This window comes from Silurus aristotelis (genome assembly GCF_946808225.1).
Source record: "Silurus aristotelis genome assembly, chromosome: 13".
Classification (NCBI taxonomy): Eukaryota; Metazoa; Chordata; class Actinopteri; order Siluriformes; family Siluridae; genus Silurus; species Silurus aristotelis.
In genome coordinates, this window is record NC_139586.1 from 15,001,186 (window position 1) to 15,028,154 (window position 26,969).

General features: G+C 36.7%; 1 protein-coding gene across 1 annotated transcript in view; it reads right to left on the minus strand.

The window, feature by feature from the left end:
• Nucleotides 1–26,431, minus strand: part of ankrd13c (ankyrin repeat domain 13C) — a 38,030-nt gene extending 11,599 nt beyond the window's left edge. Inside the window, exons 1-4 of the mRNA XM_083558751.1 lie at nt 25,687–26,431; nt 23,779–23,820; nt 14,438–14,542; nt 601–686 (exon numbers count right to left, since the gene is read on the minus strand). Coding sequence (XP_083414877.1) covers nt 601–686; nt 14,438–14,542; nt 23,779–23,820; nt 25,687–26,083 — 630 coding nt within the window. The 5' untranslated portion in view covers nt 26,084–26,431. The remainder of the gene's footprint in view (nt 1–600; nt 687–14,437; nt 14,543–23,778; nt 23,821–25,686) is intronic.
• Between the last annotated feature and the right edge of the window lie 538 nt (nt 26,432–26,969).

A 26,969-nucleotide genomic window follows, 5' to 3' on the forward strand; every position in this document is an offset into this window, starting at 1 on the left:
AAGCAACATTGAAGGAGCAGCAGTAATATCTGGCAAGTACTGAATGCTTTCAGCATGTTACAGTAATTTTTCCTATTCTTTATGTCTGGGCTACAGGGTAGAGACAGAAGGCGAGACAGAAGCCCTTTCTCCTACAAAACATCCAAATATCTCCACAGGAATAGGAATATAGGACCTGAATTTTTACTTTGTGGGGACTTTTGGCTGGGTTCCTCATGAGAAAATAAATATTTTATAAATGTTTTTTTAAATAACTGAAAGATCAAAAAGATTCTCTTTTGATTACAAAATTTTGAGGATAGGGATATTTAATGGACATCTTAACCGAGTTATCAATGGAAAGTCCCCTAAAACATAGTAAGTCAAGTGTCTGTGTCTGGGTGCCATGTCAAACCAAAGATTGCCCAAAGGAATTTGGAGCAGCTCCATGGCTGCACAAGAGTGAGCCGAAGCTTTTTTTCAACCAACACACTACGTGCTCAGCTTTCAAACGAAACCCGTTCCGCACTTTAAATCCAGCGTATAGCTCACTAGATGTTAACTCCCATTCTAGACATGGAACTGGAAGCCGAACTGAGCTTGTGCGTGAGATTTGCTTACCTCTTTAAGAGCTTTGAGGAGCCGAGGCCTCTTGTCCTCGACGCTCTCTCTGGATTGCTGCTTCAGCTTCCGCAGCAGTGCTGTGACTGCAAACACACACAAAAAAAATGTGCACCCGGGTCAGATGCTTCTCACACTGCACAGCCATTCCCACATGAGCACAAAACTTTAAGGTCATAAGGATTTTTACACAAAATTGCATCTATATGGTTCATCCAGGCGAACCAAAGCGTTTGGGGGTTGGCATCTTTCTGAAGATATCCAATTTAACTTGCAACAGCAGCCCTAAACAGAACACCTACTCTGACTAGCTCAACCAAAATAACAAACTATATTTGAAGAAAGCATGGACCCTCAATCTTGGACTTAGTATAACAGTGTGAAAAGTGCCAATGAGTCAACACTGGCCGTAACTTTACTGGAAATTCAGCTTATCAGTCTAAAGCTATTCAGATAAGGGCTGCAGGTGGATCAATACCCATGCATTTGTTTACAAGTTCGATGGGGTTATTTAATGCACAAACATCAATCAGTCGGTAAGCAGTATGAGGCTGTTCAGGACTTATAAATGAGACCATGCACCCCAATGCAATCTTCATGTATGTCCTACGAAGTATAATAGCTCAAGTATTACATGGCAACGGTGGGCTTCTTTTTAAAGCTTTTTTTAATTTAATAGATTCATTACAAAAATAAACAAAAAATGTTTACCTAAAATCAGCCTCATTTGGTCAATAAATAATTATTTCTCCCAAGCATTTTATAATCAATCCTGGAAAATCATGACACATGCTGAGAAAGACATTATATTATTCATATTATTATATGAAGTACCAGTTACGATGTTGGAAACCACTGGTGTTTGTTGTTTTTAAAAAAAACATAAAACAATTTCCACTATGATTTATTATGGCTGTATATATGTGTGTAGGTATGTATGTGTATATAACATAATAGCCATAATAAATCATAGTACATGGATATATTAAGTGTATTTGAAGGCAAGTACTTTTACTGGAGTAATATTTTATCTAGTGTATCTGTACGTTTACTCAAGTACATGGTTTGTGTACATTGTCCACCACTGCGCTAAAGAGAGCTCCTGATGCTGCTGTACTATTATTTATGAATGCACCGAATATTCGGCCACCGCAAATTTTCGGCCGAAAATGGCCCAAAAGTGCATTTTCGGTTTTCGGCCGAAAGACTTTGATCACCGAAAAAACGCGGCCGAAACAGTTTGTTGTGATGACGCAAACAGAAACCGCGCCCTGCACGTGCATGTCTAAAGCAACATGTCTGCGGTGTGGACGTGTTTCAGTATATCTGAGAAAGACCCACGGATAGCGATTTGCAATACATGTAATGCCGGAATTTCAAGATAAGGTGCGTCTGCAAAAACTTTCTCCACGTCGGGTTTAAGTTATCACCTGAAATCCAAACATCCCGATCGCTATGCTGAATATGAGAAAAACGCGGCACAGAAAAGCAAAACCCCCCCGAGCATGCGCACTCCGTCTGTGGCGGACGTTTTTGAAAAGGCAGGAAGTTTCCCAGTGATTATTGTTGTATCTTTAAGCAGTTGCACTTGTTGAAAGAACATATTTAATTTTACAAACTTTCAGCAGGCCAGAGGGACTGTACATTATTATTTAATGTACATGAGTGCATTTAGGTTAAACATTTAAGTTTGAATTTTAATTTATTTTATCCTGTGCATTGTTCCAATGTGCTATAAATAAATCTTTTCATAATTTGTAATTGATTTATTCTTTGAAACTTTAATATTAATTCATGCAATTGAAATGCTTTGATTTTAGTAAGTTTAGTACACAATCATAATTGGCATAATTTCTTTCGGTTTCGGCCAAGAATTTTCATTTTGGTGCCTCCCTTATATATATATATATATATATATATATATATATATATATATATATATATATATATATATATATATAATCACATATATACATATACACACACACACACACCCTAGATATAGCTATCAATATATCTATAATCGATATATCTATCTCTATATACACACACACACACACATATAGACATATACACATATACACGCACACACACACACACACTCACTGACCAGGCATAACATTATGAGTATATTATACAGGATATCACAAAGGTGTGTACACCCATCACAATCATTTTAGTATTTCCTCTCAAGGGACAATACTAAATAAATGAAACTTGGATATATTTTAGAGTAGTCAATGTGCAGCTTGTATAGCAGTACAGATTTACTGTCCTTTGAAAATAACTCAACATTCAGCGATTATTGTCAAAATATCTGGCAGCAAAAGTGAGTAGACCCTAAATGATAACAGCTGTATGTCATGTAACCATGCAAAGTCACATGTCCTATTTATTATGTTTTTGTCTGTTCAACACAAATTTGTATGGTTCTATCTTGTATAGGAGCAGTTAAAGTTTGGTGCTTTGAATACAATTCTCTTATACTGACCACTGGATGTTCAACACCGCACCTCGTGGCAAAGAACTCTCTAATGATTTGAGAATTTGAATTGTTGCTCTTCACAAAGATGGTTTAGACTATAAGAAGATCAGTAACACCCTGAAACTGAGTTACAGTACAGTGACCAGAGTCATACAGAGGTTTTAAAAGACGGGTTCCACTCGTCTCGAACACTCGAACAGATCTCTCAAGGGTCGATCTAAGAAGTTGAGTCCTCATGCCTGGTTAGGAGCACCAAGATAAATGTGTCTTGCCTACAGTCAAGCGTAGTGTTGGTAGCATCATTGTCTGGGGCTGCATGAGTGCTACTGGTACTGTGGAGCTCCAGTTTATTGAGGGATTCTGAAGATTCTGACTCCCTCCATTCAGAAACTGGGCAGAATAGTAGTTTTCCAACATAACAACAACCCCAAACACACCGCCACGATGACAACTGCCTCACTGAAGGTGAATGTGATGGAGTGGCCAAGTATGTCTCCAGACCTAAACCCTATTGAGCATCTGTGGGGCATCCTCAAGTGAAAGGTGTAAAAGCGAGATGTCTAACATCCAGCAGCTCTGTGATGTCATTATGGAGTAGGCAATGACCTGTGCAGCTCTGGTGAATTCCATGCCCAGGAGGATTAAGGCAGTGCTGGATAACAATGGTACTCACAAAATATTGACACTTTGGACACAGTTTTGACATTTCCACTTCAAGTGTACTCACTATTGTTGCCTGCTATCTTGACAATAATGGCTATATGTTGAGGTATTTGCAGAGGACAATAAATCATATCTATCTGTCTGTCTGTCTGTCTGTCTGTCTGTCTGTCTGTCTGTCTGTCTAATAAGTAGCTAATAATAGTAAGTATAGTATTAGTAGTAACTAATAATTTTTTTATCCACTCAAATAAAAAGGTACAACTTAATTTGCAAAATGTACTTGAGTAAAAAGTAAGATCTTTGACTTTGAAATGTAGTGAAGTTAAAGTGAAAGTCTACCCAAACTGAAAACACTTGAGTCAAGTACAGATACATGAAAAAGCTACTTAATTACAGTAACGAATTACATTTACTTAATTACTGTCCACCACTGCATTAGTGCTACAGAGTACAACTTAACAAAAATTACATGATTAGTTTGGAGGTTCTGACATTTGCTCAGAGTTGGACTTGTGTCAGATGTTGTCACTCAAGGTATAACAGGCCATGTCAGGGATTTAGGAAGGAATGTAGCTTGTTTTGTTTTGTAGCTCACCTTTGATGATCTCACAAAGTCTTTTCATGCAAGCCGTCAAGAAAAATCTGTAACATTAGGTAACAAGTTTTGTGCTGTTTGAGCTGACCCTGGGGAACGATCATAAGAGGAATAAAAAACATGTTTCATTTACCCAGTTTAAAAAAAAAAAGACACAGGATGGCAGGCAAGACAAACTCTCAGGCCAGCATAGGCTGGCATAATATATACTGAGAGCAACCTTGAAAGGTTCCAAGATTTACGGTTCTTGGGCATAATTTGCTAGACTTTGCCCACTCTTGGACACACCCAGATAGATGTAACCCACTCCTGAACATTTTTGCTATACATCAAAATCACCCCTTTAACAAATGTCTTTGGAAATCCTTGTTATATCTTGTGCAATTTTGGATGTTTATGAACAGACATTTTAGGCTCTTTGGTCCTCATAGCCAGGATGTAATGAATTCTAAAGTGAGCTTAGAAATCTCTTGAAAAACCATGCTCATAAAATGTACCCTTGATAGCTGCTTCATAGACTTTACACACCTTATGGCTAAAGAGAACTCAAGATGGCAATCAAGCGTAGTAGTCTATTGAAGACTTGGGATTTCCCAGATTTTACTCTCAGTTGGAAGTTCATTCATTTTCTGAAAAAGCATCAACCTGTTCATGATATTTGTTAAGCTGCCAAAATGTTTACAGTTTCCAAACCAGTACAAAAATTTTTTTATTACAAAATATCGAGGAAACTAGAAACAAAAATAATGTGCAAGAGAAGGCAAGACTGGACAAAAGCATCCAATTCAGTCTAATCCACAGATATAAAGCACCATACGGTGATCAGAGCATTTACAATACACTCTTGGAAAGACTTTGGCTCTTGTGACCTCAGTAGTTGTGCAAAGTGGCAAAACATCATGACATGGCTCAGCCAAGCACCTAACTTTGCCAGGGTTTTGAAATTAGAAGCCCATATGGGCCCTTGTCCAACCAAGCAGCTTAATCAGAGGTGATGCGACCCGACAGGAGTGGTTTGTTATCTTTGCTATCCTTCTACAGGGGGCAACAAATTTGCCATCTGCTTGCAAATGCCCCGTAGTTTGCAACATTTCCAGGTCACAACATTATTTTTTTAATGTGGTTGAATTTCTAAAATAAACATACACCTGGAAACATATGAATACAAAAGCCAATCTGCAAAGAAATTGAACAGACTAAAAACTCGATGTATGAAAAAAAGTACAACACACAAAACCTCCAAAAAGGTCAGGATTTCCTGGTGCAAAACATTTATGAAAATTTACCAAATATCAAAAAGCAACTGACATAACAGCAGGCGAAGGTTTTACTATTGCTAATGTTTATTAAATGGTTTAAGAGCTTAGCTGAGAGCAGAGAACAGCCAGGTCCTGCTAATCCTGTAGCCAGACATAATGCTCCAGATCTGTGGGGAATGACGCTCGCAAAAAAATAAAATAAAAAAATAATTTCAGAGGTTAACTTTGCCTTCCAGAGCAGGTAGAACGCACAAAAAGGAAAGTAGATCCCACTGTGTACTGGTTTGTCCAGTATATTACAATTTTAAGATGTGGTGAAAGAACACAGTTGGGAAAAACCTATGAAGGAAAAATAACCGCTTGGATATTCTTGTGTGTCTGTACTGCATTCTTTGGACCGGACTCTCTTGATTTGCAAATTCCAGTATGCATTTAAATCAATAAGATATGGATTTTCAACCAGCCGTAAAAACCCTCTTCAAATTGAACTGAAAGAAAAGCAATCGATCAGAAGAAGCACAAACCATCTTTATCAGTTTGCACCTAAATATGCATGTAAGAATTTGCATTTATTTTCCTCAACATTATGAGCTGAATATCCATATGCAGCTTCAATGTATTAATGCCAGATCAACATCCTGGCCTTTGATCCAGGGAATCAGAAAATGCCTGGCTTTTAAAACATTTGGGTCACACAGATTAAACGTTGATCATAAACTTACACAAAAAAAAAGACCCTTGGCAACACTCAAATTGGTCGAGGTGTTCCTTACCTATGGTGGTTCTATAGGCAGCTCTAATCAAACACCATTTATGAATTGTTGTTAATATAGTCAAATGATACCGCTCTTAAAATAGAAAAATATTATAATTATTACTGTACCTTACAGACACACAATATTGTTCAGATATTAAAGCCAACAGATAGATCCACATTCTGCTGCCCACATTCTGCTGCATGACCAATACAACATTCAGCGGTAATATAATAAGGCTGGAAATTGTCTATGTTAACCCGGTGAGTAGAGACGTCTGGAGTTCATCTGGAATTACGACACTACCATCGAGAGAAGAGATTATTGATCAGAATTCCCATCTCTTTATATCATATTTCCGTACATTTCACCAACGATGGACGAAGTACAAAAAGCATGTACTTGAGTAAAAGTAGAGATACAGTAGGTAAAATATAACCAGTAAAAGTAAACGTGCTCCCTTTAAACTTTCAATTGAGTAAAAGTACAAAAGTGTCCAATTACAGTGGCACCTCGGTTACGAAAGCGCTGCTGTACGTACGTTTTGTTATACGAACAAAAATACTAATGAAATTTTGTCTCATGCGTATGAAGCTTTGTTATACGAACATTGCGCCGGTGTGTTGGTTCTTTGCGCACACTTCCTAACTCAGAGACAACAGCCAAGAAGTTTCATTAGATCGTTTTTTATTTTTTTAAGTTGAAAAGATGTGAGTCAAAAACAAAGTGATTAAAAAAACAGACTAAGTGAAGATAGTGAAAGGCTTCCCGACATCATAATGGAAGGGGATTCCCCTCCTTCCCAGCAGTAACCCTTATCCTCCACTCCGCCTCGTCTCCCTCACACCAGCACCGACTCTCCTCCAAGGTAAACATTTTATTTTAAATTATTGTTACAATATACAGTAATACAACGAATATCATTTATAAATGTATTAATATACTGTATTACTGTATATTGTAATAGGTCCCCTGGTGGTCTAGTGGTTAAGATGCAGCGCTCCCACCGCTGCGACCCGGGTTCGATTCCCGGTCAGGGAACCATCCCCAGCCACTCTTAGTGCCGGTCCCAAGCCCGGATAAATTGGGGAGGGTTGCGTTAGGAAGGGCATCCAGCGTAAAACATGTGCCAAATCAAACGTGCGGAGGATCCGCTGTGGCGACCCCTAACGGGAGAAGCCGAAAAGAAACTTATTATTACTGTATATTGTAATGTATTTTTTACATTTTGGATGAATATTTTCTGGGTCCTGGAACGCATTATCTGAACTTACATGATTTCGTATGGGGAACTTCGCTTCGTTATACGCATGATTTGGTTTGAGTACACTTGTCTGAAACGAATTACATTCGCAAACCGAGGTTACGCTGTACTATGATTTATTATGAATATAATGTCTTATTTTTATCACAAGACTCTTTGCTTGATCAACTCCGTTTATGAAAAGATTCTAATGTTACTCTCAGCACACCAATCTATTAATAGAATGATATGAGTTAAAAACTGATTGATATTGAATAAATTATCATAAGTCCAAAAACCTCCTTTATAACTTTAAAAAACATTGCACAAATAAAGCCACGGGTGCTGAGGCAAGTTCGAGTCAGGAGTTTCTTCCATCGTCTATTCCTCTCAAAATGTTCTACTTAATGTTGAACTGACACTAAACTGTAGGTTTGTGATAAGAAGATACCACCAACCGGTGATGGTGGTTCTTGCTTGAATGAAGCCCTAAATGAACCACACCATGGCCCAAGCTTTGAAAAGCTCCTTTCTGCTTCAGCTACCATCAGTGGATGGGTAAGACATGTTCTCAGAGCAGTACACAAATTTGGATACATTTCTAAAAGCTCACATTCATGTATAAATATAACCATAAATGCATTTATTGCGCAAATAAATTAACACGTCATTGTGCACAATTTATCAAACTTTAAGAAACAAGAACCAAACAACTTCTTGGCTAATTGTAGCCAGAAGATAAATATTACCTCTATATCCTTATATATCTTTTAAATTAGCCTTTTAAGCTACACTGGAGATTCCCTTAGTGAACTTAGTTTAGAACCTATTCAGTACAATTACAGAAAACCTTTATGACATAACCTCACATAACCATTCTGAATTAGGCTCTTGAGGGTTTAGGCTTTTTTTTTATCATCCTTAAATTTTATTTGGATTCAGTTCTCCTTACTGAAGTTCATTCAAAGTGACATGATATAATAATTGACATTAGCGTTAAAAAAAAAATTATAATAAACAAATAAAACAATGATCTGTATTTTTTGGCCAAGCGGCCATCAACACAAGTGCAAAACATAGCTTAACCAGTTAAGATTTTATTTACTCGTTGATAAAAAAAAATAACTACTGATTTGTCCGAAATGTACTTAGTAAGTAAGATATTTGACTTTAAAATGTAGTGAAGTTAAAATAAAAGACTCGCCGAATGGAAATACTTAAGTAACGTGAAATACGTGAAAAAACTACTTAATACAGTCATGAATTACATTTACTTCCTTACTGTTCACCACTGCAAGTTGGAATTTCAACTCAATGTTAAATATGATAATGATTTAATATTAGTGATCATCCTAAACAGACTCTAACTGGAGACTTTAATGTAAGGAAACTTTTTAAACTCTGTTATGCGATGAGTCAGTTTCCCCCCATTAGAGCTAATCAGCACTGAAAAATCAATAAATTTCTTTTCAATCTCAACGTTTATATCATGAAACGTTTCTATCCGGAAGGGTGTGGTGTCAGGATGAACCAACCCCATTCATAGGGCACAAGATATCATTGAACAGATTGATGAAAAGGAATCATATGCTCTGGCCTATAAACCATAATGATCCTGAGCAGATCTTTGTCCAGGGAGCTTCATACCCCATTGACTACCCAATCCTCGATGTTCTGGTTAAAATATACATTGAAAGGAGCTCTAATCCTCCAATATAATTGCAAGAAAACTTGTAGAATTTTCATAAGGTAGCATTCAAGATGTTCCAATTAATTGTGATGGCCCACTGGCACACCAAAACACTGCTTTTCATTTGAAATGTTCTACAAGCCTGTTAGACCAAGAATAAGACCAGGGACTCTTCAGGATTGTAGACTAGATGTTTTTCGAAGCGCTCTCTCAACTTTGCCCGATATCTCAGACCACATTTTAACATGTTGCGCTCATCTACGGTACCGATATGAGAAGATCGAATTAAACATCTGCCGTCAAATTTAGAACAGACATCAAAGTGCAAAAAGAGACTGCGCTCTTCAGATCTGCAGAGAAGGGGGCAACTTTGCAGCACGATCACTGATTAGAAGTGGCAGCTTTGCCTTTCAGCTCATGTGTATGGTTTCACTGTCCACTAAAGTTAGAACAAATAGACGATTTATTCAAACACATACACAAACTAGCAGAGTACTAACCCCACAGCATGATTTACTAATTTTAGAATAGCAGCTTTGTATAAATTATAGAATTGCTCTACAGTAACAGCTCATTCACTGGTTATACTATACAACTCCAAATAAACTGATTTTTTTTATGTATAGTTAGTTAATTAAAGGAAATAAGATTGTTTATTTAACATAATGCAAAAAAAGTGTTTTGTAGTATCACAGTGCCATGACAAACTGCTATTTTTCTGTACACTAAAAAAAACCATTCAGGGTGATAACAGAATGTATGATTCATACTTTGCCATACAACAGTACTGCCTCATGAATTATTTTCAATAACGCCATGGCGTCAGGTGTTTTAAAGCGTGTATTAAATGCCTTTAGAGGCTAATTTTGACAGTTGGCAATTTGCATAAAGTTTTCCTTTTTATACCACTAAAATAGATTTGAAGAATAAAGGAAGAATCAAGATGTGATTGGCTAGTAAACTTTCAGATTGAATTCAAGTAATTTACATAGTCCAATCCTTTTATAATTAGCTCAAATGTAAATGGACACTTGACTGCTTAGCAGTGTAATGGCCGGTTTTGGCCCGTTTCCTCTTTATTTCAAGACAAATGAAGGAGACCAAAAGTCGTTTGTTGGTTCCACAAACAGTCATTTCCACATTTTGAACTTGCATCTGGTAGCTTCACAGAAAGGTGATAATGACCCAAAGCATGCAATGAAAGCAGCCCAGGGGCCATTTAAGGCAAAGAAACAAAATGTTCCTCAATAGTGGTCACCTGAACTCAACCCAACGGAGTATTCTTTTTACTTACAGAAGACATTACACAAACAAGCAGCAACTGAAGTCGGCTGCAGTAAAAACCTGGCAAATGATCTCACGTGATCAAGCACTACAAGATCATCTTGACTGATTTATTTCAAAGGCATTTTGGTTGTATAAAAAGGCAAAAAATACTACTGTTGTGTCACTATCCAAATACTTATGGGCATTACTGTAAATTGTACTATACAAGAAAAAACTTTAATTACTAATTATATTTAAAGTTAAATTTCATAGCTGGAATAAACATATTAGCGATACCTAATCTACACCGAGACAGAATAATGTTATCAGTATTGCTATTTTTCTTTCCCCTACCATGATATACACCACTCCACCCTTAGCAACAAGCACAGGGACACTATTTTGATACAATATCAAACCTATACACACACAGACACACACACACACTATTCTCTACCCAACTGCATTCTACTACAGAAGGTAAATGTGTTGGCCAAGTCCTCTATCCGGAATTGCCAGCTTGTCCTTTAGCGAGAGGTAAAAAAAGAGAGAAAAAAAAAAAAGTAACTTCTGCATAAACTTACTTCCCTGTTTTTGTAAAAAAAAAAATTGCCAGATGAATGATCCAGCTGCTTTGAAAACCTGTCCTCTTATTGTCTGTTTAGTATAAATCTAGGAAGTCATATTAAAAAAAATTAAACAGACTGCAGACCTTTGTGCATACAGAAACCTGTTGAATATAAAAACCCTCTATTAAAACTTGATGCAGGTTCTTTCCAAGTCATTCCCATCCTTAACAAACACTGAAAACATAACAAAATATGTGCCGGCTAAACCAGCAATGACCCTAAAAGATAATAAGGACTGCTGGGCTTTTTATTTGCTTTAACCTTTAATGATAGTAGCAGTGGTGTGCAATACGGGAGCATGTAAAGCTGATCTTATACGCTTGATCAAAGTGGCAAGGCTGGCTGTAGGGAGGGCTGATGAGGCACAGCCGACACACAAACACACACACACCTAATAAATTCCTTTTCATCTCATAACCAAAAGAGGCCAAAATAAATTTCCCCCTCTAGCAATTAGCTGAAAGTCCAGACTTCTAAAGATGCTAATAATGTTCAGCAATAATGAGCAAGTTAAAATCATATGTTTTTTTGAGATTAAAGCCAATATGTGGCTTGTTGTTTAATAAAATAATTTCAAAGGATCGTTAATAAAAGTGTCCTGCAGTATAAATCATCTAATTCATTTCCAGAGATCCTTGTTGAATGGCAGAGCAAGCCTCTCTCTCTCTCTCTCTCTCTCTCTCTCTCTCGTCATATTTGTTAAGTCTCTACATGACTCAAAGGCAAAATTTTATAGTCATCTGTGCGATGAGCATCTTAATGTGTCACTATGGTAATATATGTTAATATGCAAATATAGTTAGCTCAATTCTGGATTTCTGCATTTGTTCTTGAATATTAATAAATAGATTAAGATTTATGGTCAGTTCATTAGTCTCTAAGTCTAAATTGTACCATCTATGAGCCTTTTTTTTTTTTTTTTTACTTTCTTTGTTTGCTTTACATGCCTTCAAAGTTTCAAGTGTTTTATATTATACAAGAAAAAAAGCACAAGGAAGTTGCCATAACCACCCAAAGCAGGTTACTGACTTATAACTACATGGTCTGGAGGGTGTTATTTTGCATATACCATGGAATAAAGTTAAAGTTGTTTATAAACATGTAGCTTAAGTTGATGGTAGAAAGACAGACACTGGTTTATTGTTTCCTATAATGTCAGTGGACGTTAAACCAGGAAATTTTCTCTCTTTCGCTAGAAGGGAAAAACAACACCGCTTGCTGTCATAAATTGTAAATAAACATCTCCTAACAAAATCACCAACATCTTTTATTACACGTGTGTCTTGGTTAAGCAACAAAACTGTTCACAAATATGTTTTAAACTTATATACATGGTTTCTGCAGGTTCCACACAGTCATATTTAAGACATTAAGAATGAAATTTAAGACCCATATCACAAAATAAAAAACACACACACACACAAATACATTGTTAACAACTGGGCCCTAAACCAAGCCCTAAATTCATTTTTATACAAGCCACGTATTGGTAAACTTGAACTTCCCCATAGCTTTAAATCTGTGGTACAATACAAGAGAAATTCGAACCAATAACAGAAAGCTGACTGGCAGTTGGTCTAATTTTTAATCGTAATATAGCAAATCATATTTGGACCAGCGAAACAAAGAACTACAACACCACAGAAACTAAAAAATAAACATGCTGAAGTGCTGCATAAGCATTTCAATTAGCATTAGAGGAAGTGTTACTTAGACATGGGAAAATTAAGACCTGTTGAAATTATTTAATACCTATTTCTTTTTCCAATTTTAGATCTTTTTAATACTTTTTAAGACCCCGCAGGATGCAAGTTCCTATGAATGAGCCGTTACCATAAAACCAATAACATATTCAAATTAACAATAAACCAGCCATTCCTGTTACAGTTGAAACTACTGTGCTGTTTGTGTGGCAATACAAATAAATAAATAAATAAATAAGAATAATGCACATACTCTGACCAATTAGATTCAAGAATTCGATATATAACACGCCATTGTGTGAATATATTTACGAATATACTTTTGCTATATTGATCAATCACTGTCTCTGCTGAACAAAGACGTATTGTCTCAGGTATATGAGTTTTATTAATTCTGCAAATTCTTTTCACATATTAGTGCATTCGACTTTATTTATGACTTTCACAGTAGAATGAAGAAACCTACGACCCTGGGAATCCTGGGGACTCGTCTCCTCTGAGAGATTAGATGATTAGATGTATTTTTGGATTTGGGGAAAGTATCCAGCTCACTAACTAATCAATATTAATCAGATCTGTGTTTGTTCTCCATCATATAATGGAACCTATGAAAGCATAAGGATTTAAAAAAAAAAGAATTTTTCAACAAATAATTCAACGTGCTCACTATTAAGCACCAAAAACACAAAAAAATTCAAGATCTTTTCAGTCATGTGTGACGAAAGAGATGTTCAAGCAAGTTGAACATACCAGTAACAGGAGTCTAAAGAAATGTACGTTGACAATGGCATGCTTCAGTTGGTTTTCAATGCATGAGAGCAAAACTGTCATTTAAATCAGAATGCTCTTAGTGGTAAGTAAATTAGGAATGTCCTACCTGCAAAAACTCCTAACTTCTCATTAAACATGTATAGAAAAAATACAGAAAAAGTCTTGAAAGGAATAGCAGAGATTGTTTTTTTTATGTCTAGTGATTGTGTGTAACTAATGGAGCTTGATTTCTTATGTTATTCGAACTTAAATAAAAAAGTTAAACAGGCCACACCCACAAAGAACAAAAGTATCAGTCCCACATGCAGTATCAATGATATGATTGACTTGTTGCTTGCTAGTGTGAAAATGCAGGTAATTAAAACTAAATCTGAAGCTAATGATATAACTAATGTATATGGCTAAATAAAACATCACTAAAAAATCACTAAACCAATATATGGACCAGTTCTAGATATAGTTCAGTATTTATATAAAAAAAAAAAAATCATCCTGATAATATCAGCACTGTTTCTAGTTCCACCTATGTTATGTTGTTACTGAAAATAATTTGCCAAAGCAAACGGAAACGTTCTGTCCTTTTAAAAATCACCATGAGGGTCTGTGATACACCCCATTTACCATGATACACCCCATTTACTACTTTGTTTGTCTAGTATGCTTGTGTAATACTGCAATGCTCCAGGACAGGTCAATGCAGCAAAGCTATTTCAGATTGTACACCCCTTATACACATAATGCATGGTATTTAAATGTATATGTATAATGTAATACATACTCATCTGACGGTCTCCGTAGCTGATGGCTTCGGCGAGAGGACTCCATCCCTGAGCGTTTTTCACCTTCACTGGTGCATTGTGGGCCAGCAGGAGATGAGCACATTCTGGATGGGGGGAGGAAAGAATGACAAAATATTAAACAAAATATCTCTTTCAATGAAAGCTTATCTGATAGCAATTTATTTACAATAACTTTGTGATTAATCTGCTGTTATTTTTACCCAAAATAAAAAACATATGTATTAATGCATTTGTATTAATGCAAGAGAAGAGTACAGCTCCCAGGGTATTTCTGTCCTGTTCACTCTCCACACTAACCCCAAAAAAGAGGCCCGGCTTAATTTAACATCATTCTGAGGCCAGAGGCACAAAGGGACAGCTCTAATTTTGTATTAAAGACTTCAGATCTCCCGGGAATGTGTTCAACTAATGAAGCCCTCGACTGGTAACCAAGCCACGCCATAATGAAAAGGCCTGGCAAGACAGATGTTTAACAAGTTTACTAATTCTACATTTATTCTTATTGTAATAAATGGGGGAAAAAAAAGAAGAAGAAAAAAGGAAGAAAAAAAAAAAAAAAGGAAGGCTCGTTTGCGCTCTGTGATGTGCAAAACACGAAATCAGAACAGAACATTTTCTCTACGAGCAGAAGGCTTCCTATTTTTCTACTTTGTGGCTTTTGCTCCACAAACTTGAGAAAAATATTTAAGCAATTACAAGCTGAAAAGGACATCCCACTGATTTATGAGTAGACAAAAAATAACCACAAAGGTATCAACAGCTCATGCTGACTTTGTGGCTTTACAACATACCGTAACACTGTGCAAATTATGGGTAAGAGGTTTTAGAAAAGATCCAGAAGTTGATTTTTTTTCCCTGCAACAGTACATTCCAAAGTGTTTTATTTTAAACTGTTGAGAATTTGGCAGGGTTTATTTATTTGCTAAAAAAAAAAAAAAATGCCACATCATGCTTTTAGTCTGTTTATGGTTGTGTTTGATGTTGTGGATCTACAGCTGCAACCTATATCTTAAAAAGGGTTGGACCGTTGTTTACCACTGTGTAGCATCCCCTCTACATTTAGGAACAGTCTGTATACGTTTTAGCAGTGAAAGAACAGGTATTGGAGTTTTTGAAAAAGAACGCTGTTCCATTCGTGTCTGATACGGGCTCGAGAGTCCTTGGCCCTCTTGGTCTTATTTTTCATTTCTTGACAAAAAAAAAAGTCATGTTGTAATAGATTTAAAATGTTTATAATTCTGACCCCAGTACAGTTTTCTACTTTGCTCGAGTTCATTTAAAATAAGCTTTGGCCCAGAGAAGAGGGTGGCATTTTTGGACCATGTTCATATATGGCTTCTTCTGTGCTTGATAGAGCTTGAAACTGCATTCGTGGATGGCCGGCATATTGTGTTCACAATAGGGTGTAATGGTACACGTATTCATACTGAAATCTTTCGGTACAGGGCTTTCAGTTCGGTGCACATGCACACTGAAGGCAATCCTATTTACATGCGGAACATAGTTCAAATCTGAGTTCCCTTAGGAACGTAATTACGTGGCGTACCGCAAGATTGTTTTGTCTCCGCCTCGAATTTTGGACGCATTTTTTATTATTACTAAACTTGAAAACAATTCCAGGGGTATAAAATAGAAACTAGAGTTAGTGTCACTGTGGCTACTCGCTCTGTACCGGAAATAAGACTTGTTTTGCACATGCATGAAACGCATGCAATAGTGCAAAACTTTAGAAAATTTTATAATTACATGTAAAACACACACACACGCACGCGCACACACACACGCACGCGCACGCACGCGCACACACACGCACGCGCACACACACACGCACGCGCACACGCGCACACACACGCACACACAGTATAATATAAATTATTTAATATATTATTTAACCAAGCAGGCATTTAATTTTAAAAATTGTTCTAAAAATTTTAATATTTACTATTATTTAATAATTCAAGTGTGTTCATAAAAGATGACAAGCAATTTGATTTGTTTTGCATTTCTTCCCCCTTACTGTACAAAAATTGTACCAAAAAGTTATTAAAAACCGAGGTAAGATCTGAACTGTGATTTCTGTGTACCATTTCAGCCCTAGTTCACAGACAATAATTTCTGCAGGTGTTTTTGAGCCTACGCATGATATACATCAAAGTATCATTCCTGATTTTAATGCAGTGATGCCCGAGGGCCCAAAGATCACGAGCATCCAATATGGATTTTCATTCCTTTCATCTATCCCCTTATCCACATTCTCAGAATCTTTTGATTATATTATGTACTATAGATTAGGGCTGCAACTAACGATTATTTCGACAATTGATTAAATAGGACAACTATTTGCTTATTTTTAATTAATCGATTAATTAAAAAGTGTACGTAAAAATGCAAAAGCCACATATTGAGTTTAACCATCTTAAATTTCAACATTCTAAAGCTTATTGTGGCTGCTTGCTAAGGAGTGCATTAGGGATTTCTTCTTTGAATGGTTAGGGATGCACACTTTTTCCTGCTGCCGGTTGTCCCGTACTCTGCACCATTTCGCTGTGTTATCTTGCCATTATCGACTTTTTTGTTGCAGCCCTACTGTAGATGATGAAGTCTTTATAATTAGATGTTGAAGAACATTATTCTGAAACTGTTCCTAGATTTGTGGAAACAGCTTTTAACAGACTGGTGAAGCTCTGCCCATCTTTACTTCTGAAAGAGACTTTGGCTTTCTATAATACTCTTTTTATACCCAATGATGTTACCGACCTGTAGCCAATTAACCTAATGAGTTACAGAATGTTTTTCCAGCTGTTTCATTTTTTTTTTTTTTTTTTTTTTTACATTTTTTTAAACCTTTGTGGACATAAAATTCTAAATTATGTTTTTTCTTGTAAAGGTAAATTTCCTCAATTTAAACAGTTGATGTGTTTTATATATATATATATATATATATTGAGTGAATAAAACGTGAGTTTATGAGATTTGCAAAATCATTGCATTCTGTTTTTATTTCATTTTTACAGTGTCCCAGCTTTTTTGGAATTAGATTTGTAGTAGACTTGAAAAATTGTGCCACAGATAGAACCAATAATAATGCATTATTATTTTTATTATTATTTATTTAAATTAATGTCAGTGTAACTGTCAGAGGTAACGACATAAATACCTTCTGACTAATCTGATCTGAGAATTCAGATAAAATTAGCAATAACACAAACCTTTTCTCCAAATCAGATCTCAGTGGCTTATTTATATAACCGCCTGCAAAGATCATAAATTTACAGTATAACTTGCAAATATACTAATATAGCACGCTATAACATTAATGGCATCTGAAGGCATGTATTGACATGACAAGCCATTAAAAAAAAAAAAAAAAATTCCCTGGTGCACAGATCATGTTTATTTAAAGATGAACTCATTCACATCCATAATTGATGACCACAAATAACATGCTTATGGGCACAATTTAATAAGCGGTAGTAAAACATGCAGTCTGACGCCACTGCTTTTAGACCAGGCTTATTGTAAACTTATAAATAAATGCTTAATTGGCTAGCTAGTGGATTATTAAATATTTGTCCCAAGCCTTAGAAACATGGTACGGTCTCTTCCAATTCACCCAGTTCTGCATGGCCTGCCTGTACCTAAAGGATTTCTAAAAGACTTTTGCAAACTACAACCTATAATAATTTCATACATCACCCCCCCTGTTTCTAACTCATATCTCAAAGTTTTATTTCGAAAGAATGAAAGTTCTTCTGAACACAAAAAATAAACATGGCATTAGCATAGTCACAACAAAGTCTTAGGGACTATTAAATAAGTTTTTGCTTGGGACACTGCAAGCAATTAACAAAAGTATAATTTATTTAGTAATAAATCTTGTTAACAAAACACATGTGCCCAAATCACAAATATGAAAACTCCAGATCCAGTCTTTCTGTGACTACTGTAAAAACTAGCTGAACTAATGTCATGGTGTCTCATTTAGTAGACAATAAGAGATTGTATGGAGATGAATGAATCCTGGGTATTTTATTATTAGGAAACTGCTATGAAGAAATACTTTCCTCGAGTTCCATTTTTCCCTCAATCTCTCTAATTTCACTCTCTCATGCGCACACACACACACTCCCTCACAACACTCCCTCACAACACTCCCAATCACTCTTTCTATAATAGAGTTTGTACAGTAGTTGATTACCAAAGGGCTTCTGGACCTCGGGGGCCTGGCGGCTAGCGAATATTTATTCACTCTAGCAGTAAGAAAGTAATGCAGTCACCACTGAGACAATTGGGCTTTGACCTCTAATAGGAAAACTACCAAGATAATGTTTCTGAAGGTCTACTACTTCACCCCTTAATGATGATAGCAGCAATGTACTTTCTGTGAACTGTCTATAATACATTATAAATGGGCTACAGCTCTGCTGCTAATATTTTAAAAATATATTTAGATATTGTTAGAGGGGTCCTGGTCTGGAAAGGTAAAAGAAAAGAGGATTCAAATTTCATATGCTAGAAATCAAGGCCTGAGAGAATCACATCCGGCTGTGAAGTGTGTGGGTGTAATATACAGAGTCCGTATTTGAATCGGGCTTGCTCAGGCCTTATAACAGTCATTGTGCAGAGCCAGTCCTTCTTCCGTCTGACTTACTTCCCGGCACAACAAGGCTTGTTGTGTAATAATCTCAGCATTTATCGCAAATAATCTTTGTAACAAAGAGCAGGCTGACTAAACAATCTGAAACACTCGACCACTCGCTCTCGGACCACACACAGAAGCTGACTGGACCCAACCAGTACAGCTGAACTGGAGGCCCCTCAGTCCTTATCAAACCAGAGCAAAATGAACGTGCCAGGCCTGAAGATGAGTACATAAGCTGAGGGGTGATCTTGTACCCTCTCAACAAATCAGAGCATTTAACTGTTTTATTAGTGCCCTAAAAACCAGATGCTGTACATGCCTATGATTTTCACACTCATACTTAGAAAGCAAGTAGAACTTGACACCAAAGTGATCAAAAGAAATGCCTCAGCCTCTAGAAAATCTAGTGCTTTTTCTTATTCATTTGTATCCCTCAAATACCTATGAAATGTACCTTCACTGTGTTTTTATGAATATTGTGTTGTAAGCCCAGACAATTAACTAAAATACACACACACACACACACACATATATATATATATATATATATATATATATATATATATATATATATATATATATATATATATATATATATATATATATATATATATATATATATATCTTACATAAACTAATTGAGCCAAAAGGCAACAGCTTTGATGCTTCAAACTGGTCAATTACTGGTTACAATAATTATTCCACTTCCTACAAACATTAAACCCCTCATTCTTTTGAGTGATCATGCTAACAAGACTACTGAATCACAGACAGACACACAGTTGAAAGGATACACAGATGGCACTTATAGCAGCTAGCCAAAATGGGTCTTGATTTCCTGAACATGAACGTGTAAGAACCTGTTTTACAAACAGGAAGAAAGCTTTTGGCTCTCGACCTACCAGTGACCATGACCCTTCCTGAAACAGTTCCAAAATATATTTAATCAAATCATCTACTGGTTACGATGATGATTCCATATCAAATCATACAAAAAGGCAACCACTTATTAATGAGATATCATCCTCAGAATAAAGTAAAATCTCAAAAAATATGCCTTAAGATATTGAACAGGAATGGGTACCGTGTAACAAACAAGAAGAAAGCTATAGGGGGGTGGGGGGGTCAGACATGTCATTTAGTTTTGATCATGAATCAGTTTTAAAATCAAATAAGTTCATCTAAAGATTAAGATGATAATACCAAATAAATACTACAAACATTCAACATGTCGTTAAAGACTTCTCTAGTTAAAAGAAATCCCAGACAGATGCCCAGATACAAACAATAACCTACTAGAGGCATAAAGGAAGAAAACCTGCACAGTTAAATAACAACATTTCAACAATTAAAATGTTCAACCTCTCACCTGGTGTGGGGTTTATTAGACAGAGTTATTTAATTTCACCACCGAACTCCAAAACCAGAAATCAGCAATGCCATGTTTGGTTTTCTTCTTTTCCTTTTGCACTAAAGCCAACATGTGGGGGAAGCTTATAGATTCCACTTTAGCATAGTGCAATTATTTTCAACCAATCACACACTTTTCTCAACAACCTTTATGAAGAAAACGCAAGAGGATGGTGCAGAGATAAAAACAGTTCATCATGAATTCCAGATGGCTTTCACAATGCTGTGGCTTAACCGGTCACATAGTGTTAATGTTTCTCAATACAGCAGAGCAGCAAGATTAACAGCTTGTCATAAGTGTTTGGCTTTTATCATGTTTTGAAGAATTTCATAAAAATCTGAAGCAAATGTTGATGTTTCTAGCCATTTTATCTTGTATACATATTTATATAGTTTATAATAATGTCATAACAGCTACAAACAATATCCTAAGATATTAGCTATAAGCTTTTTCAGGTGGTAGCTCAGTGGTTAAGGCATTGGGCTTTGGATCGAAAGGTCGCAGGTTCAAATCCTTCCATCACCATGCTGCCACTGCTGGGCCCTTGAGCAAGGCCCTAAAGGCCCTTCCCTGCTCAGTTGTAAGTCACTCTGGATAAGGGGGTCTGCCAGAATGACATAAATGTAAATATTTCTCATACCTTTTATTTTCAACTGCTCAGCAACAGATTTTGCACAAATTCGACCACTTAAGCAGAACGTGCATCACATTGAGTTACAAGAACAGATTTTAATTAAATAAAAATGAGGAATAAAAAGATTTGACGCCATGTTGACATTTTTTTTAACTGAATAATTTACTGCCGATTCCATGGGCTGAGCCAGTCGCCTTGTTCCGTAGATGTGAAATAAAAATGCAGAATGCTAAACTGGTAGCTATGCATTTTCCCCTTTTTTGGGGGTTTAGGTACATTACTAAAGGACTATGTCTTAGACCGTCAGCCAATGTAAATTTTCTTGCCGGCCAAAATATTCCTCTCAAGCCTTTGCAAAACAACAGATGGTGAACATCTGTATGTTTTGCACTCTTGCCTATAATCCGGCTGTATTGGACTGAAAGGGAAATTGAAGCCATTCTGTGTGACAAGGTATGACTTACGGTTACAACAATATTTCATCACCGCTATAGAAGCCATTTTTTCCTCATCTCGGAGCTTCGCGCTTTTCTTTCAGGGATGCTGAATTTTTATACTCATCTGGCCCCCAAAAAACCTAGCAATACCTGGACATTTAGAACGGCAAATTAAACAGATACAAATTAAAAACTTTAATTCAGTTATTGTACAAAATTGTTATAATCTATTCAATTAAAATCTTTCAGGAAATTTCCGATATTAAATTGTTGCCTTGTCTAATGATGAGAAGCTTAAATATTATTCATTTGCAATGTATGTTCCTGCATAAAACAAACTTTGGTTTAACATTAAATCTTTATTACACTTCTATGTTTAGTACTAAAAATGGATCTTTAAGGTAACTGATAATGAGCAGTTGAATATAACTACAGTTTTAAAAGAAGATCCCTCAAATTCAAAGTAGAGATGAAACGATGTTTGAATGTTTGATAACGATATCGAAAACTTTGAGCGCCATGCTAATACTGCTAGCCAACAAAAAATATCATGGTCAGTCATTGGCTAGCTGATTCTATTAATCTGTCCAGGACTACCTTTTAATTACCATTAAATATTCATGTGCTACCGTATAAAAATTTTAACCAAAGTAACCTACAACTATAGCTGCATATAGAGTGACACTGTAAACCTTTTTCTAATGAATCGACTAAGCTAAATAGATGATTTTTTGCCTGTAATTTAATATTTAGTCTGAATATTTTGACAAACTGAAGAGACTTTTGGAAGGCTTGGGTCAAGCGGTTCTTTGACTCCAGGTTGTGCATCGGAACCATGTAACACACACCTTGCTGTAGATTATATCTGTTCCATATAATAACCCAAACAAAAGAAAACTAGTAATGTCATATTAAACATTTCCAGGATTAAAAGTGCTTTACATTCTTCTTAATATGTTTTCTCCAATATCCAATTAACTTTTTTTTTTTGCCTATTTCCATTATATATAAATCCTGGGTATGGGCTGGGCGTCATCTCTGGTCTCTAGCTTCTAAACTGAGATGTCTTGGAAATCATATTTGATAGGGAAGACCGACTTTCATATACACATAAAACTTTGAAGTTTTATCCTTTTATCGACCGTTAATGACTGGTCATGAACGGTCAATAAAACGCACAATCCACAAAATATGTTTCTGCATTCCACATGTGGAACCATATTTTATAACTCCTTTATTCACCAAAGCAGAATATAGATCAACCCGAGTGACTCGGTTTGCATTCTGGATGCGTTAGAAAAAAAGAAAAAGCAGCTCGAACACTCCGAGAATAAAAAGCAGGACCATGAGCAAAGAACGGGTGTTCATCTGGTTTAGTTTCACTCCATAAGAGCTGCTTCTATCATGGTGACACGGCCTAATTAGAGCTGCGTTGAGGTAAATGAATTACAGCACTATATCCTATCTGCTGATGAATTAGTTACACTAAGATTTTTACTTCATTTTTAGAAGCTCACCAATAAGTGCAGCTGCAAATCACTTATTTACATTAATGCACTCATTCGTTTTTATATCAAAAATAAAAATAAAAAAATTCACACAAATGATAACGCATGCTGGCAAGCCACAAAATTTCAGTCTAACAATTATATTGTTTACAATAATACAGTTTATTCGACTGTTAAAATAACGACGTTGTCTGTGTGTGGGTGTTTATTGCATTTACAGAAGGAGACTCCAGTGTCAGAGGTGAAGCTGTAAAGATGTCCGACACATGATTTCACGTTGGAGGATGTTTTTTGTTTTCAGAAACACACTAGATTGAGGAAGTTACTGTTCACAGCTGCTGTTACAGGAACTAAGTCGTTTTGCAATCATTCCACTACACTAAATGGAACTTTGATTGGAAAAAATAAACAATGAAAACATGAATAAATAAATAACGTGCACAATGTTTTCTTGATCTAAAATGAGGTCAATCACCCAAACAGAAACACAAATAAATGGTTGGAGCTAAATTCAGGACACACAAAATCATGTTGCGTAATGACGTACTTCGCTTTTCACTTGAAAACGGATTCTTTCAATCATTTTCCTTGGATAATATTCTAAATCAAGGAGTCACCAATTGGATTAAAAGCTTTTAAAATTGCCTGCAGCGGTTCAACACACAGATCATCAGAGCTGCTGCTTACCTTTATGACCCATCATTACAGCCAGATGAAGAGGAGTGTTTCCTGAGGAAAGAGAGAACTGAGTCACTAATAAATCACTCTACAGGATTCAGTTAATCATATACGAACTTAATGCATGAACAACAATGAACAGGTCATTACTGAGATATAATAATTTTACAACAATAATTATAACACCACATTAGGAATAAATAACTTTTATAACCAGCAATATATTTAACGGCCCATTGTTTTTTAGGATTATAATAGTGCTTATAATGGAGTATGTTAATATGAGAACATTTTATGCAATCCCAAGCATTAAACACATGACTAGGCCTAAAACACATGACTAATGTAATATATAACCAGCGTGATTGTGTGTGCGTGCATGTATGTGCAGCAGCACACACACGAGCATAATGATGGCACACAATGATATTTAATACATTTAAGATTTCATTCACCAGATGAAACATCAGAGCCATACATCATATTTCTGAAGCACAACTGTAAAATGTTTAACGACGTTAAACACGGTGACGTGTCCGTCATCATAACCATATACACAAAAGTGCATGAATCTCAAACCGATTCCACCGACCTTGCATTCAAAAGTATTAGCTAATCTTGAAAACTCCAAAATATAAAAATGACAAACGAGGTTTAAACTTTAACTATTAATATTAATAACAGTCTTGGAAAGTGATTTGAGACAGTGTTCTTTTTTTTTTTTTTTTATAGAGATAGACACATAGGACTATTGTCTTTGGACTGTGAAAAAGCTTGAATATCTGTTCTATTAATTTAACACATTCATGACATTAGCGAACAAAAACCTTTTGATAGCTGTAATATTAATTTATAAAATTAACAAATGAAACGCAAAAAGACAGAGTTTCTCTTATGAGCACATTTGTAAACAAAGTCATCAGCAAAGCCCACAGGAAGTCATCGGCCCTGGTTCAAGAAACTTTGTTATATCCAAACAATTATAATAAAGACCAATTGCATTTTATTAACATCCTAAGGATGCAGTGATTTGCTAAAGGCAGATATTTTATTTCATGTGAGAGATCAATCAAGTGCAGGTACTTGAGTGTACCTGAAGCCAGGATGCTAGACATATAGTGAGGCTATACGTCACCTGGAAAGGTGGAGACTGAAAAATGTGAACTAAGTGCACACTTACAGGTAATAGTGTACTCCTGAGGTAAACACAGCAACAAGGAGCACAGTTTGGTAGAGTTGTACATCTTCATCCAGAACAATCGGAGATAGATAGATAGATATTTTTATATGAACATAAAATAAGTGTAATTCATATATTTTTTACTAAAATAATCTTGTGGACCTCAGTAAGTCTATTTCTTGCTTGTCATGGGAAGTCCCTAATGCCTTATGTAGGGTCCCTAATGCCTTATGTAGGGTCCCTAATGCCTTATGTAGGGTCCCAGATCACACACACACACACACACACACACACACACACACACACACACAATTCCGAGCACTGGGATGATCTTATAAACATTCCCATGATGCAGGAAAATATAGAGACATTACACAAAAGGGTACTTGAGTGTACCTGAAGCCGGGGTCCTAAACATGTAGTTATGTTCTACTTCACCTGAAAAAGGTGGAGACTTAAAAAAAAAGGTGGACTTACAGGCAACAGTATACTATTAAAGGTACCACTGTAGAAACATGGAGTAGAGCTTTGTACTGTTGTACAACATCTAGACAATGTAGAGTCACTAATCCTTTTAGTATGTGTGGAACGATTGGATACATGGATATATACAGTGCACGCGCTGTAATTGAAGAGAACTGTGGGTTGATGCACAAACGTTATGTAACCCTGAAGAAGAAGAAGAAGAAGAAGAAGAAGAAGAAGAAGAAGAAAAAGAAAGATGGGATGCAACTCACCGTGAGCATCTTTCTGTGCAATATTCTGCGTGCGGATGAGAGACGACAGCCGCCGCACGTCTCCCTTAAACACGCACTCGTGCACCGGGAAATCATCGGCGCTTCGAACGATCGGATTTTTGTTTTTATCGTCGAGGGTTTCCGGGGTGGAAATGCCGTTAGTGTTGGCGTTGATGTGCGTCTGTTGCTGCTGCTGATGAAGGTGATTGTGGCTGTGCTGCGACGCAGATTTAACGATCTTGTGGTTGCTGAAGATCTTGTTGCTCTTGCCTTTGCTGTTCGTCCTAGTAGACGACGTGAACGTGCCGGTCGCCGCTTCCTCGTCGGGTTCGAGCAGGTCCTCGTCCTTCCCCGGCTTGTGGTCCTTGCGCAGCGAGCGGATCTTCTCACCGGTCATGGTGCGAGCTCTGGGTGCGGAGGAGCAGCGCGATGACACTGGGACAGACGCGTACGAATCGTCTCTGGCAGAGGCGCCAGCTGGAGATCGCGCAGTAACAACAACGACGAGAGCAAATCGCACAACATGAACACGCCCGGTTTCGGTCTCGACCCCAACCGGCTGCCAATCACACACACATGTGGAGCATGTTACACGTAAAAAAACAAAATAAAAAACAACCGCGATTACTTTCGTCTCACCGTCATCCTAAAGCTCATCCAAACCCAACCTTACAGTCCAACAACCAGAGCCCAAACCCCGTCTGCTGAACTTCCGCTTGTCTTCTCGCGAGAACTTGACTACACCAGTGCGATGTTACGTTTTCTTTAAAACCCACCCCTGTATATCCATAAATCCCACCCCCTTTCAATGATTGGCGATTACTACAAAACCACGAGCAGCCCATTTGTCCAATCCGTTGACTCGGTGTGAATATAACCCTCGTGGCCAATGAGCAGTCAGATCTCCGAAAACAGGCGGGAAGGATATTTGCGTGCCTCAGGGTACTTGGTTATGGTAACGACTTCCGCTGGGGAATCTTTGGACTAAGGAACAAACAGTGTAGTAAACAGGCCTCAGTACACAAGCACTAAAATACATTAATAGCGTTTTATGTGTGTAAAACGTGCCGTGTTTGTTTATGTCATTTAGAAATGGCACAATTGACCTCAACATGGGATGAAACGCGGCAGCTGCTGCGACCTAGCGGCCTCTGAGAGAACTGCCAGTACTGCAATGTTCAAGCAGAAATCACACTGTATATCAGATGGGGGGGGGGGGGGTGCAGGGAGGAGAGCCAGTGGTAAAAAAAAAAATAATGTAATGAAATATGAAAAAATATATA